This window comes from Calidris pugnax, unplaced genomic scaffold (genome assembly GCF_001431845.1).
Source record: "Calidris pugnax isolate Ruff unplaced genomic scaffold, ASM143184v1 scaffold102, whole genome shotgun sequence".
NCBI lineage: Eukaryota > Metazoa > Chordata > Aves > Charadriiformes > Scolopacidae > Calidris > Calidris pugnax.
This window is the reverse complement of record NW_015090846.1, coordinates 936655-950837: the sequence shown is the minus strand read 5'-3', so window position 1 is coordinate 950837 and position 14183 is coordinate 936655. Positions and strand designations below refer to the sequence as shown.

General features: G+C 58.0%; 1 protein-coding gene across 2 annotated transcripts in view; it reads right to left on the bottom strand.

Moving 5' to 3' along the window:
- The window catches only part of ASS1 (argininosuccinate synthase 1), a 26499-nt gene extending 12790 nt beyond the window's left edge, over positions 1-13709 (bottom strand). The window contains exons 1-10 of one of the 2 annotated variants that reach the window (XM_014942776.1): positions 13603-13709; positions 13199-13262; positions 12372-12483; positions 11844-11912; positions 11388-11576; positions 9036-9092; positions 8501-8575; positions 5817-5887; positions 5416-5446; positions 1298-1388 (exon numbers count right to left, since the gene is read on the bottom strand). In XM_014942776.1, coding sequence (XP_014798262.1) covers positions 1298-1388; positions 5416-5446; positions 5817-5887; positions 8501-8575; positions 9036-9092; positions 11388-11576; positions 11844-11912; positions 12372-12479 — 691 coding nt within the window. In that variant the 5' untranslated portion in view covers positions 12480-12483; positions 13199-13262; positions 13603-13709. Of the gene's footprint in view, positions 1-1297; positions 1389-5415; positions 5447-5816; positions 5888-8500; positions 8576-9035; positions 9093-11387; positions 11577-11843; positions 11913-12371; positions 12484-13198; positions 13263-13580 lie in introns of both variants that reach the window. The other variant, XM_014942775.1, reaches the window with a different exon arrangement.
- Between the last annotated feature and the right edge of the window lie 474 nt (positions 13710-14183).

Below are 14183 nucleotides of genomic sequence, written 5' to 3'. Positions count from 1 at the left end.
TTTTTTTTTTTTTTTTATAAGGGCGCTGGGCAGGAGCAAGGGGGCGGGCGGGAGGATGCTGAATAGAAAGAGGCATTTTTTTCTTTAGCGGTGTGAAATGAGCAATAAATGTATTAGGAAGCTGACAAGGGGGCTGCGGGGCCCACAAAGAAAAGCGGTGCGGAGTTGGAGGCTAATCCCCCCTCCATCTGCCCTCCTCATTACCATTTAACGCACTATCAGTTGCCAATCAGCCTCAATGCCTCCCTTTCTAGTCTTTATTACGGAGGCGCCCGCAAGAGCCCTGTCTAGTGATGGGGGCTGTCAGCTCCCCCCAACCCCCTAAACCCCCTATTTTCCAGGGGTTTATAAACTCAGTTGTAAATTGCTATTAAATGTAACTCGCGGCAATAATGAACCTTAAGCTGCTTCTCGGCGTGGGCATCCCCCCCCCCTCTTTTCTCCGTGCCCTCCCCTCGCCCCGGCTCTTTCTATTCGCATCCTCCATCGGGGTATTGGCCGGGGTCCGCTCGGCGCAGAGCCGACGTCGTCGGGGCCGTTGTTGGCCAAAGCTGCTTAGCCTTTAAAATAGTTAATAATTAGATTAAAACTTCAAATAAATTAACTAGGGGCTGAATGGGCTGCTGGGAGGGGGGTGGGGGGCTGCTCCTTGCAGGGGGATCATTATAATGGAGGAGGGATGCTGGCGGCGGGGAGGGAGGGTACCCCCCCTCTAGAGGGGTCTCCCCCCCAGCCTGGGCTGGGCTTGCTGCTGCTTCTGCTACCAGGATGGATGGTGGCACGGGGATGCCCACAGCTGGTGGAGCTGGGAGATGCTGCCCCGTGTCCCCTTCTCCAGGTGATGGCACCGGGGCTGGGGTATGTCCCCTGGGATGGAATGGGGTGTCCCTATCTCCTTTGTGCCTCACCGATGGCCAAATCCCACTGGAACGTCTCCCCAGCTGTGCAGGTGGCCCTGGCCAGTGTCAAGTCCCCAGGGCCACCTGCATGCCACCCTGCAGGAGAAGGACCCCCTGCCTGCTGCACCTCAATGGCCGTGGGCTTGGACCCCTCACTGCTCTCAGGGGGGGTCCCAGCGAGCCCCCCAAGATGTATCCACACCCTCTGCACACCTCGAAGAGCCCCAACATGCTGCAAGCACCATCCTGAGCCCTGACGCCACAAGTTGGGGGTCACCTCACCTGCCCCCACCCCAGGGATGCTCGAGGCTGCCCATGACCCCCAGTCCTGGCTGGGGAGTGGGGTTTGGATTCCAGGGGCAGAGATACGAGGGGCCAGGCTGCGAGGAGTCACTTACCCCTCTTGAACTCGATCTCCAGCACGTCCGGGGTGTTGGGAGAGGTGGCCGGATCGCAGGTCTTCGTGTAGAGCCCAGGGGGGGCCTGATTCTGCGGGGAGGGGGAGAGAAGAGGGAAAGTCAGTGGCATTGGCAACCCCACCAGCAGCCCCAACCCCTGTGTGCATCCCCCATCCCTCATCCCCATTGTGCATCCCACATCCTAAAGTGTGGGGCCGGCACGGCATGGCACGGCACGGCACCGGCGCTTACCGGGGCCCCGGGGAAACAAAGGGGTTGGAGAAATCAGCCAATTTTTCCCCTCAACTTGAGCTCATCTTTTCCTCCGCCGCCCCCACAGCTGGAGGCGGGATGGCTGCGGGAGAAGCAAGTCAGGCAGGGAAAAGCGGGACGGTGGCAGCGAGCGGGGTCCCCGTGTCCCCGCGCCACAACCGGGCTCATTCGGTGCCGACCGAAAAAACTAATGAGGAGGCCTGACCCCAGCAGGTGCTCCAGGCACACCGGCTCTTTCATGGTGTCCCCGGGGTTAATACACACAGGGGAAAATAGAGGAACAAAGCAAAAACCCATTTCAGAGCACATCAACCTTTATGTATATATATATATATATTTTTTTTTTTTCTTCTAGATTTATAGGGAAGAGGCATCTTATCTCCATCAGAGCCCGGCCACCGGAGGCTCGGGTGCTGACGATGAATTGCTGCAATTGAAGTGTGTGCCAGAAGAGGGAGGGTGGAAATATAATAAAAAAAATTTAAAAAAAAAGGAAAAAAAAGCTTTCCGTCCCGGAGAGCAAATGCTTTGCAATTTCTCGTGCCCCCTTGGCACTCACGCACGATGTGACTGCACACACTGACCCCGAAATGCTTTCAGAGCAGTGTTTGCAAACTCCTGTCTCTAAAGGGACCCCCCCCCAACCCAGCCACAGCTCCAGGAGGTGGAGGGGAGGGAAACTGAGGCTGGAAAGGCAGGCAGCGCCGAGCGAGATGCGGTGTGGGGCTGGACCAACGCTGTCCTTGGCCAACATCAGAGGGACCATCGCAAAGGAGCCTCCAGCCAAGGAGTCCCAGCCACGTAAAACCCCTGTGCAAGGAGCTCAGGTGGAATTTCTCCAAACTGAGCCCCTCCTGCATGTTTTAAGCGGTGGTAAACTGGTATTTCCCCACAAAACCCAGCTGGTGAGAGCTGGAGCTGTGGGCATCTGCTGGCAGCGCATACCGGCCCCCGCTCCCCCCACTTCTCCTCTCCTTTTTAAAGCACAGCCCTTCTCCTGGCCACTTTTCCTCTCTCCTCCTTTCCAGGAAGATAAAAAAAGGACAAGGCAGAAAGCAAGTTAGGGGGGAAAAAAAAAAAAAAGTGATTGCTTAAAAAAAATTTTTAAGCTTTTCCAGGAAGATAAAAAAAGGACAAGGCAGAAATCAAGTTAGGGATAAAAAAAAAAAAAGTGATTGCTTAAAAAAAATTTTTAAGCTTTTTAAAGGGAAAATTAATTTCTCTGAAGAAGAAGTTTTCATCTAAAATTTTTAGATAGGCAATAATAAGCCTTTTAGTGAAAATTTCCTTTTTTTTGTTTGTTCAATAAATAGCAAAGCCCAATCACTGCCAGCACCCGAGGGCAGCCTGCCTGGCTACGAGCATCCCTGCCACCCCCGCTGCACAGGGGGGACCCCCCTTTGCCTCACCCCAAACCCCGGGGTGCGCGTCCCGGCGGCAACCACAGCCAAATCCCAGGAATACAGACACAGCTAGCCCAGCACACGCTCCAGCAAAACCATCCTCAGGTTCCTATTTTATCTCTTTTTTGGCCCTTTCCCTTGTTTTAAACAAGAGGCGCTGGCAGGCGTGCCCCCCCCGTGCCCCCCGCGCACGCACACGCACAGATTACACGGGCTGCGGATTTCAATTTTACATCGTCTGGCCTTTCCTAGCCCTGATCACACTTATTAACTAGACAAACCTGCGAGAGATGATGAAAAACTTTGAGTTCAAAAGGAAAGATGTGGGGGCGGGAGGGGAAAAAATACCGGAAAGTATTAAAAACTCTTTACTAAACATTGGAAGTCAAAGTCAGGTAGTTTCCAATTTTCCAAGCCAACTATGAAAACCCCTATTAAATAAAATAACTAAATAGAAATAAAAGTGACATTTGGCTTGCATTCCATCATTACGGTGCGAGTCTGTCCTCTTTTTATTCTCTCTCCTAAAAGCACAGTTCAAATGACAAATAGTTTGTTGCAGTGTATCAATGCCTCCTATTTATCCCTCCCCGCAGGGGGGCTAGTCCTGCAATGTCATCTTTAAAGGGGAGAGAGGGAGGAAAAAAAAAAAAAAAAGGGGGAAAAAAAAAAAAAAGGAAGAGTGTGTGGAAAGGGAGAGCGGGAGGGGGGAAGAAAGAAGCAAGAAAAACGGGGCAAGAAGAGAAGAAATTGGAAGCAAATGGTCCATGAAGTAAACCATGATGCAGAGCTATCGATGCCGCAAATGGTTTATTCATCCGGCTGATATTGTTGTGCCCGGGACTGAATGAACTCTTTCAGAGTGCCATATGAAGTTAAAGCAAGTAAATTTCTATCTTTCTCCGCATTAGCTGCCTCATTGCCCTTCAATCGGGCCTCACAGAGGCAGAAAATAGCTCAACCATCTGCTTTCAAATCCCTGCGTTTGGCAGGTCCCGGGGGTTTGGGGAGGGGACCCCCCCCCGTGCCTGGCACCCCGCATCCTGCCGCGGCCGCCCCGGTGCCCGGTGCTGCTTCCCGGGCTGGGGAAGGGGACAGCAGTGACACCGCGCTCCGGGAAGCCACCCCCCAACACTGGTGGGGGGAGAGGTGCCCGAGCAGAGCTGCCTCATTGCCCTTCAATCGGGCCTCACAGAGGCAGAAAATAGCTCAACCATCTGCTTTCAAATCCCTGCGTTTGGCAGGTCCCGGGGGTTTGGGGAGGGGACCCCCCCCCCGTGCCTGGCACCCCGCATCCTGCCGCGGCCGCCCCGGTGCCGCTTCCCGGGCTGGGGAAGGGGACAGCAGTGACACCGCGCTCCGGGAAGCCACCCCCCAACACTGGTGGGGGGAGAGGTGCCCGAGCAGAGGATGCTCGGGGATGGGGTCAGGGCACTGCTCCTATGTCCTGCTAAATTGGCCCCATTTTCCAAGCTAGCTTTGGGAAGGAAGGGGGTTTGGCAGAGCCTTGGATGGGGGATCATTCCCGAGGAAGAGGAGGGTGCGGAGGGAGAGGGTGCAGGGAGAAGGACGCTGGTCTCCCCTTGCTACCTCCAGCTGGAGGCGTGAAAACCCACCCCCTGTGCCCACCACTTGGAGAAGACCCTCCAAGGGCCTGGCTTTGCAAAGCCGGACCCACAGCCACCCCTGCGGAGGGCACCGAAGGGGAGCGGGATCCCTTCTCCACCTTCCTCTTCCTCAGGCCCCGCCGCAGGCACGCGCCAGCCCGAGGCAGCCAGCCGGCCGCGGGCGCCGAGCTCCAGCCGGCTCCTCTCCCTCTCGCCTGCCTCCCCCTCCTCTCCCCGGATTGTCTAATTAGCACTGATGGATAGTTTAAGTAGCCGCCGAGCGTCGCGACCCGCTGGAGCATGAACAGAGCAGGCAGGGGCCAGCGGGACCACGGGCACTACTGGGAGGTAGCCAGGGATGGACCCACCACCCCGGAGGGATGTGCCACGCTCACCAGCAGTGCCCGGCCACAGCACCCACCAACAGCAGGTTCGTGGTCCCATGGGTGCTCTTGGGGTCTCCAAGCACCACCCCACCCAAGGGGAGGTTTTACCCCATTTTTCCCAGAGGATGGGAGAGGAGGGGTGGGCGAGCTGCAGGCAAGGGCAGGGGACCCAAGCTGCTGGGCCCAGCCTGGAACTGTGTTGCCAACCCCGCTCTCCCACCAGCGCCTCATCTGTCTAATTGCTCCTTTATTGCCGCCCCGTGACATTGTCCCCTCCGGTGTCACCCTGAAACGGTCCCTTCCCCTATTCGCGCTGGCGGCAATTAACGTGCCGGGAGAGGCGGGCGGCAGGGCCTCCCTCCCCACCCCGCACGCCCCGCCGTGAAATTGCCAATTAGGCTGCAAATCCACAAGCCGCCCTCAGCCCGGTGGCTGCCGTGATCGATTACCTTGGGGTTCTCCAGGATCCCGGCTTCATAGCTGCGGCAGGAAGGGAAGAGAGAGAAGTCATTGCAGAACCTGCAACCTGCAAGCCCAAAACCCACCAGGATGAACCCCCCGCCACGCTTCCACCACCCCATGAAGATAGGGGGAAATATGTGTTATGGATCTACAGGGGCTTTTAGCAGCAACCCTGCAAGGAGAACTGGGCTTGGAAGAGCCCAGAAGATGGATGCCACCACATGGGACATGGACAACTGGGAAGAAAGGGACACTGGAAGTTTTGGGGCCAGCAAATGGTGGGGCAACCTGGAACTCTGGAGGTACAAAGGGCTGTCCTGGCCATGCAGGACTCGGGGATCAGGGTCCCAGCACCCCACGGGAGCTCCCCACCCACCCAGCCTCTCACCTGATGTGCATGAGGTTTTCATCCATGCTCCAGGGCGTTTGGGGTGTCACAGGCACCGGGATCCCGTGTTTCTGCAGAGAGAAGGGGAGCGGGGTTGAGCCAGTCCCCACCGACACCAGCTCCTGCTGGGATCAGCCCCAACCACACAAAGGCACAGCCCACAGCAAGGCAGCACGGAGCAACCACAGCAAGGCAGACATCTGTGTCCCTGACCCTGGGCAACATCAGCTCGTACCATGAGGGCCACCTCAATGGGGACATCAAGGACATGGTGCGAATGGGAGGAGAATGGCTGCCCCAACTCCACCATGAGCAGAGATGAAGCCTCAGAGCCCTCCATGAACCCAAGAAATGAAGACATTGGCACAGACACTGGTACTTTTTCTAGGTCCAGGATGGTGCATTCCCCAGGCTGAGTTCCTCACCAAGGGGAGGTGACACCACCTAGAAGTCCCTAGAACCACAGGATGCTCTCCAACCTAAACAAGATGGATGCTCTGCTGTGAGGGGACAGCACATGTGTCCCCACAGCCTCGTGCAGACACATGGCACACGGGTGGCAGGCGTTCCCCTGAGCCCGGGCACCCCGAGCACCCCATGCCCAGGGACCTGCGGCCCCGCACCGGCTGCCTCCCCGGCGCAGCGCCGAGCCCGGCTCCCTAACAAGGTCACCGGCACGCTCAATTATCTGCTGACACTTCAATGGGGGAAATTGCCTGTGAAGACGAGGTGAATACGTGGGGGAATTAGCAGGAGAGGCGACGGTGGCGAGCTAACAACCAGAGCCAGAGGGGATGTTGCCCACACTGCTGGCGTGCCAAGCTGGCTGTGGGGTGGCCATAGCAAGCTGGGGATGAAGGTGGCAGCTCTGGGTTCCCACCATGTCTCGGCATGTCCATACAGCCCACACATCACCGAGCAGCTCTGGCGTTTTGGTGTCACCACAGCAGGGACATCAGCCAAGGGCTCGGCTGGGCAGAGGCTCCTTGTTTGCCGGGAAGAGGGGAAGGAAATGCTTGTGGCTGTTAAATCATGGTCCTCAAGCCATCACCTGAGATGGTAGCAAGGTCCTGAGATGCCTCCTAAGGCTGCAGAGGGACTAACTCAGCCCCACTCTGGGAGGGGGACATTGCATCTCCAGGAAAGAGTGAGATGATGCCTCTCCCTGTCCCACCCCTCAGATGGATGGAGCTGCTGGTGCCTCCCAATCCCCCAACCTCCCCCCCAGATAATGCCAGGGGTAGACTGAGGGCTGGGGACAGACCTCAGTCCTGCTGGGGGACAGACCACACTCCCATCAGCACCTGCCCCTCGTCCTCATCCCAGGACCCTCGTATATGTTGGCAGAGGGCATTTTGCCTTGGTTAATTAAAGCTGAGGAGCCTTCACCCTAAGGGGCCATGCAGGGCTGGGTGTCCCCATGCCATGGGTCACACCCCTCTCACCTGGGATGCTCAAACACATCCTCCAGGAGAGCTTCACCATCCTCATTGAGGTGTTTCAGCCTCAGCTGGTTGCAGGAACTGAGCGGCTGCCAGAGCAAGGCTGGTTCCAGCTCCCGGGCAGCAAATCCACGGGAGGAGCTGTGCCACGGTGGCACAAATCCCCGCTTTCCCAGCAGCAACTGAGCCCCAAACATCATTGTGTTACAACCCCCCAAGCACAGAGGCGAGTGCACCCAGGTGCTGAAAAGACCTGGCCACACATCTCCCTCTCCTGAGTGTGAAAAAGAAGGGACTACCCCTCCTTTTTCTTTTTTTTTAAATGGCAAACATAACCAGACACCAAAAGGCACTACAAACCCTCAACCCCAACCTTTTCTCTTCGAACAGGGCCCCAACCCATTTCATTTCCCTTTCCCCCCCTTCCAAACAAACAAACAAAAAAAAAACCCCACACCAAAACCCACAAACAAAACCCCCCAAACCCAAAACACATGTTCCATTTTCCATATAATAAAACCGCGGCGCTCTTAATAACTCCCCCTATTTGACAATTTGTTTGGCAACATATGGAAAGCTCTCGTAAACTCGCCCCTTCATAATACAGCGGCAGATGGCAAACACAATCCTCAACACGCTGCTCTCAGTGGCCCTAATGGGCTCGGAGGGCTCCTTCGCCCCGCGCCGCATCCCTCCGGCTCCACACCTCGCCTTCCCAGAGATTACCCGGAGCAGCCTCGACGGCAGCTATTTAAAAACTGAAGCAATTTTCTGGTTTATGCACAGAGCTGCCTTTTTTCCCTTTTGATTGATTGAGCCGAGTTGTCAAGCATTTCCATGAAGTCGCTAAAAAAGAAAGGTACCCTGGTGGGCACATAAAAACCTGATGCAAAACTTCTAATATGTTTTATTGCAACTTGTACTTCAAAAAGGAAGGGACAACAAAGGCAAACGTATTTGCTTTGTCTGTTACGCAAGTCAGGGAGCTGGGACCCGTTTCCTTGGAAAGCGGGTTACCATTAATAGCCAGGTAATTATGGGGCTTTTAGAAAGGAAGGAGAAAAAAAAAAAAATAGAGCGGGGGGAAAAAAAAACCTGACCAGAAGGCTCTAGTGTGGTGCTGCAGGGAGGTTGTACAGGGCTTGCTGCTGTCGCCCACCAAGCCACGGTGGGCACCCTGTGATGGTTCCCAGCATCCCACGACCGTTCCCAGCATCCCACGACCACCCCGAGCATCCCTACCTTGGCGTAGTCCATCAGCTCGCGGCGCCCGGGGAAGCGCTGGTAAAACTCGGGCAGCCTCCACGGTGCGACCACCTGGCAGGAGACCAGGAGCATGAGATGAGAAGCCCCCAGCCCCCTTGCAGCCCCTGGGCCCCCCTTAGCACCCCCTGGGTTCCCCACAGGAGAGAGCCCCTGTCACCCTGGGGAGCCGAGACCCCTGGGGTGTTGGTCCCTCCGCTGAAATTCAATCTCGCTGAGCCAGGGTGGAGTAACTCAAACCCCTGACCCTAACGAGCCGCTGGATGCAGCATTGATTATCCAGCAGCTGCCTTGGTAGTTTCCTCCGTGGCCTCGTGGTGTTTGGGGTAAAAATAGGTCAATTAAGGATCATTACAGCCCCCTCAAATGCCAAAACGTCGTTTTGTGCAGCTGGCAGCTTGTTAAAGCCAGGCACAGCCGCTCACTTCGGTGTTAAAACGAAATTCCCCACCAGCTGGAGAAGGAGGCAGGAGCCCGGTGGTGGGACCCCAGGGGACAATTTTGGGTGCCTTACCTTGATATTAGGACACAGGGCGTAGCAGGTGAGCTCGAACCGAACCTGGTCATTGCCCTGAAACACAAAGAGGAGATGCTGAGGGCTCACCCTGAGCCTGGAGCGGGGAGGATGTGTGGTTTCCCTTATGCAGCTGCTGTCCCTGTGCAGGGACAGGACCAAAGTCCCCCAGCAGAGAGCTGCAGGGGACACGTCTCGGGGTCTCAGCTCTGGCCAACACGTGGGACAAGCTGCTCCGTGGGGAAAGGCTCCCAGCCTGTGGCTCGGGAGACCCTTGGCTGAGCAAATCCCTGCATCCCTTGCATTTGCAAATCTCTGCAAGAGCCACCAGCCAGGAAGGGACATCCAGCAGATGCTACCAGGGACTTTGTAGAGCCGGGCTCCCTGTGCAAGAGAGAGAATCACACCTATTTTCCCAGTAATGACACTGGGATCGGATTGCTGACTATTTTCACTGCAAAAACATGCTGTAACTCCATTTGTCTCCTCCTTTTCCCCCAGTGCAGTGGGAGGGGCCAGGACCTGAGCCAGGTCTGTTCCATGGGGTCACTCCTGGTCCCTCTCCACAGCCGTTTTGAACCCAAAACCACCTTTCCCAATGTTCCTGATAGAGTTAGACATCAAGTGATCAAAACCCTGATGCAGCTCATTCATCCAGCTCTGAGGGAGCCCGGCTCACCTTGGAGCTACCCAAGAGCCACGTTCTTCCCTGGGCTGACACCCTTAAAAACAGAACCAGCAGAAAAACAGATTTGGATATCTTTTCCCTTACAGGCATCAGAGGGTACGTGGAGAGGGAGGGGGGGAGGAAGACCACAGCATCCAGGAGGATACAGCAGCTTATAATTAAATAGCTGAACCTCCCTTTATCTTAATTGGCCCGTGCTGATGAGATCCTGCTAATGAGGCCAGGTAGTCAGGAAGGGGCGAGGAGCAAGCCTGGGAGTTATTAGCACTTCCCAGGGAATAGCACTCACCAAAGCCTATTTTCCACCAACACCAAGGGGCGTAAGGATGACGACCCCCCCCCGGTCTTTCCCCTCCTCTTGGCCCCGGCCTGGAGGATACATTTACAGCGGGGCTGGGAAATCCCCCAGGACTATTACACGCAGGCGAGAACATCCACCAAAGCACTCATTTCCCTTACAGGCCCAAAACAAGTCCATCTGCTCGGGCAGCGGGGACACCGCAGATGGCCCGCATTTAAGACGCTGCAGCCGGGGACGGGGCGCAGCCGGGTCGAGTTACCCACAGTCGGTCCCTGCCACCCCCCCCCCCGGGCTTTAATGGCTTGGGGGAGAACCGAGGGTCCCCCTGCCAGCGGGGTGCTGGTGGTACCCAGGAGGAGAGGGGACATCATGGTATTGAGGGTGCATTACGCCAGGGCACCCTTGGGTGGGGGTTTTCAAGAGGTGTCTGCTGGGGATGGGTGAGAAGGACAGGGAAAGGCAACCCATCGCAGCAGGAGCAAGTTATTTCATCCACGAAGCCCCCCAGCCACCCCTCTGCCCCTTTTCCCCGGTGCCAGCATGCTCCTTGGCTACCCCCTGGCAACATCCCTCCCTCCCTCTGCCATAGTTAGGGACCCCCAAACCCAGCCCCTTGCACTGAGACCCCTCCAGGTGGGCACCTCGCTTTGCCCCTGGGCTGAGACAGGCATGAGCTACACTTTGGGTCCCTGTGGGATGGGAAGGAGAAGGCACCCGGCAGGTCCTGGGTGCGTGCACAGCACCCAGGGACACCACAGAGGCTTCTGGTGACAGTGTCACCTTGCCCTGGATGTCCCTGCACGGGGCTGGGCAGCATGCAGGCAGGGGCTGGCAGTGCCAGGGGGTGACCCACGGTCACCAGAGACAGGTCCCACGTTCCCAGTGAAGAATTCCCCCTCTCCAGGCAGGGTCTGGCCCCGAGCATCCTTTCCACGGTCTCTGGCTGCCTCTAGCGGCAAAGTGTCCTCCCTACGGCCGGCGGCGACAGCCGGGGATGGGGACAGGGACCGGGACAGTGGCACCCTCACCCCAAAACGCCCTGGGGGGTGGTCGCTGGCTGAGCCCCAGCCGGGTCCTGACCCGGGGCAGCCCCTGTCTGCAGCAGCTTGTAGAAAGTTCCTGCTGAGATGGGGGGGTTTGGCTGTGACCCGAGCCTTCCCGACAGCGGGAGGGAACCGAAATTGGGCACCGAAATCCCAGAACTGAGAAGGAAGTGTTGAAACACGGTTGGGCTTTGCGCAGCCCCTCAAGAGCACCCACATAACACCCCCTCCAGCACCCACAGCTTGGCCAATGGACTGAACGGGTTCCCTCCCCAAGCATCCTGTGACAAGACCGCCCCGGTGCCCCCGTCCTCCCTCACCTTGCCCGTGGCCCCGTGGGCAACGTACTGGGCTCCCTCCTTCTGGGCGATCTCCACCAGCTTGCGGGCGATGCAGGGCCGTGCCAGCGCCGTGCCCAGCAGGTACCGGTCCTCGTAGAGAGCGTTGGCCTGCACCGCCGGCCAGATGAACTCCTCCACGAACTCCCTGCTGATGTCCTCGATGTAAACCTGCCAGGATGGAGGGAGCCCCAGGGTAGGAGGGTGGCTGGAGGGGATCCCCCTCCTCTGGGGCTTTTCAGGATGTTGCAGTGAACGGTCCCTTTGCCTCCCCTTTGCTGGATGCTGCTAAAAGGCTTTGGTACAAAATCTCTGGAAAATGGATTCCTCACTGGCACTGTATCACACCTATAGTGGCCACAGGGTGTGCAAGCCCCATGACGGGGAGCAGGGGGACCTCAGAGCCTCCTGGGCACCATGAGGGAGGGATGCAGTTACCTTTTTAGCCCCCAGTGCCACTGCTTTCTTTCGAGCTGCCTCAAAATCTTCCTTCTGCCCGATGTTGGCCTGGAAAGGGGGAAAAAACAAGACCGATTTGAAAGGTGTCCACAAAACCCAGTGCAAGACCATTCTGGAATGGGGCACCACGCAAAGCATGGCAGAACCTGTGCTGGCCGGGCTTGAGGCCACCCAGGATAGACAGGAGAGGGGTTGTCCTCCCGCAAGATGGTGTACCTTGGGGCCGTACCTGTCCCTGCCAAGCCCCAAGATATGCCCCAATGTGCTGCCCTCATTAGTGGAGGATCATTTGCTGGCAGGGACAGGCTGTGCCACACAGGGCTGGCAGCTCAGCAGAGCAGCACCCAGGCTGGGCGATGGTTAACCAGTGAGAACAGGGTCATCACCACGGCCGGGCACACTGTCACCCTGTCACCCACCCTCTGTCACCCACCCCATGTCCCTAGACCCATGGCCCACCACCCTCTCCACCCGCAGCCCCCAGGGATGGGGTGCACTGGGGCTCACCAGATAGGCGATGACATCGTAGCCCTGCTCCTTCAGCCACACCAAGATGCAGGAGGTGTCGAGCCCCCCGCTGTAGGCAAGGACCACCGTGCCCTTGGGCTGAGCCATGGCTCTGGCAAAACAAAGGAAAAGGGGTTCATGACAGTCCCAACCCCTGCCCCAAACATCAGCCTGCTCCTGCTCAGCACAGGGACACAGCAGCCACCAGCCATGACACCCTCCCTGGTGTCCCTGAACTGGCCACGGGGTTGTTGTGGTCCCACAGGATGCTGGGGGCAGACAGGGGTGAGGGCTCTCCCAAGATGGAATATTCTGGGCAAAACAAACATTATCCAGGGGACGAACAACCAGGCGGCAAGAAGCAAAGCCCACAGCAAACTAGAAACGTGGGGCTGGCAGCGGCTTCGGTAGGTAGAGGAGCACGAGGTGGAGCTGCCGGTGCTGGGACAAGCTCTCTGGTTAAAACACAGGCTCCCAGGATTGCTCAGTGAGAGCTGGTGCCATCGGGTGCCAGGTAATCCTGTGGGACCAGGGCCAGGGGCAGGACACTGCTCCCGGGTCCGGCAGAGCCCCCTCCTCTGCCAGGAGCACCAGGCTGGGGGCAGGCGTGCAGGAGGGGACTCATCATGGCATCAGGAGGGATCAGCTGGAGCAAGAGCCCTCCTGGGCTGCAAGGAGTCGGGGGGGAGAGCTGGGACAGGAGGAGAAGCCGTGGCATTGTGGCCACATCCAGGCTGTAGCTCCCAGCCAGGGAGGGCACGTTGCCAGCCGAGGCACCCAGCAGCAGCCGGGTGATGGAGGAGCCATGGGGGTCGCTTTGCTCTTACCTTCACTCCACGCGGTTCTCGCTCTGGCAACCCCAGCACAGCCTGCCCACGCTCCACGAGTGCCCTGCAATGCCGGGGGGGCCGGGACTCAGACACAGGCACCCAACTGCCGTGGAGATGCAGCTCAAAGCCTTGCTCGGGCACGACCCGGCACGTCACGGCCCCGTGCCAGGGCTGGTGTGGAGGAGCCGCGGTGGCAGACGGGCATGGCCACCCACCAGCTTGGCCCCAAGCACCCCCCAGCACTGTGGGTGTGCCATAGCTGCAGGGCTGGGGTGCTCGGCAGCATCCCACATAGCCCAGACCCGTGACTCATTAATGTTTAATGGTTGCTTGTCCTAATTACACTGCCCCGTGTTTCTTGCCAGCATGAAACACCTACGTGGAGATTTGGTGCCCCTCACCCTTCAGCCGAGGAGGTTGAGGAGTCCAGCCAGTGACAGGAGATGGTGATGGAGGCGGCAGCCCGGAGCTCAGGGGGAGGGACAGGGGGGGTCCCACTGCTGGAAAGGGCTCGGGGCTCTCCCTGCGGTCCCTGGGCTGGACTGTGAATCCCAGGGCCCCACAAAGAGGCAATGCCAGCTGACCCTTGGCCGGGGAAGTTGGACAGCAGAGCCGGCCAAATCCTGTCCTGAGCAATTTTCACGCTGCTGCCAAGTCAGCACAATCCTGCTCCTGCTCTGGGAGGGTGCCGTGCCCAGCTCCTCCAGGCTGGCCCACCCAGCACCTTTCCCAGCGGGATGCAGCTCCTCCATAGCTTGGAGCCCACCCAGGTGCCAGGTCTGTCCTGCTGCTACCCGTTTCTTGCTGAAGAGCAAAAAAGGCTCTGGCAGCCCCATAACCACAATTTGGCTCCCCGAGCCTGCCCGTGCCCGTCGAGCAGCTTGTGCAACCGGCATTTCCCGATCCCTCAGGCACCGGGGTGTGCCCTGCCCTGCTGGGGGAGGCTCAGCCATCCTCTTCCTCACCAGGGCATTTACAGGAA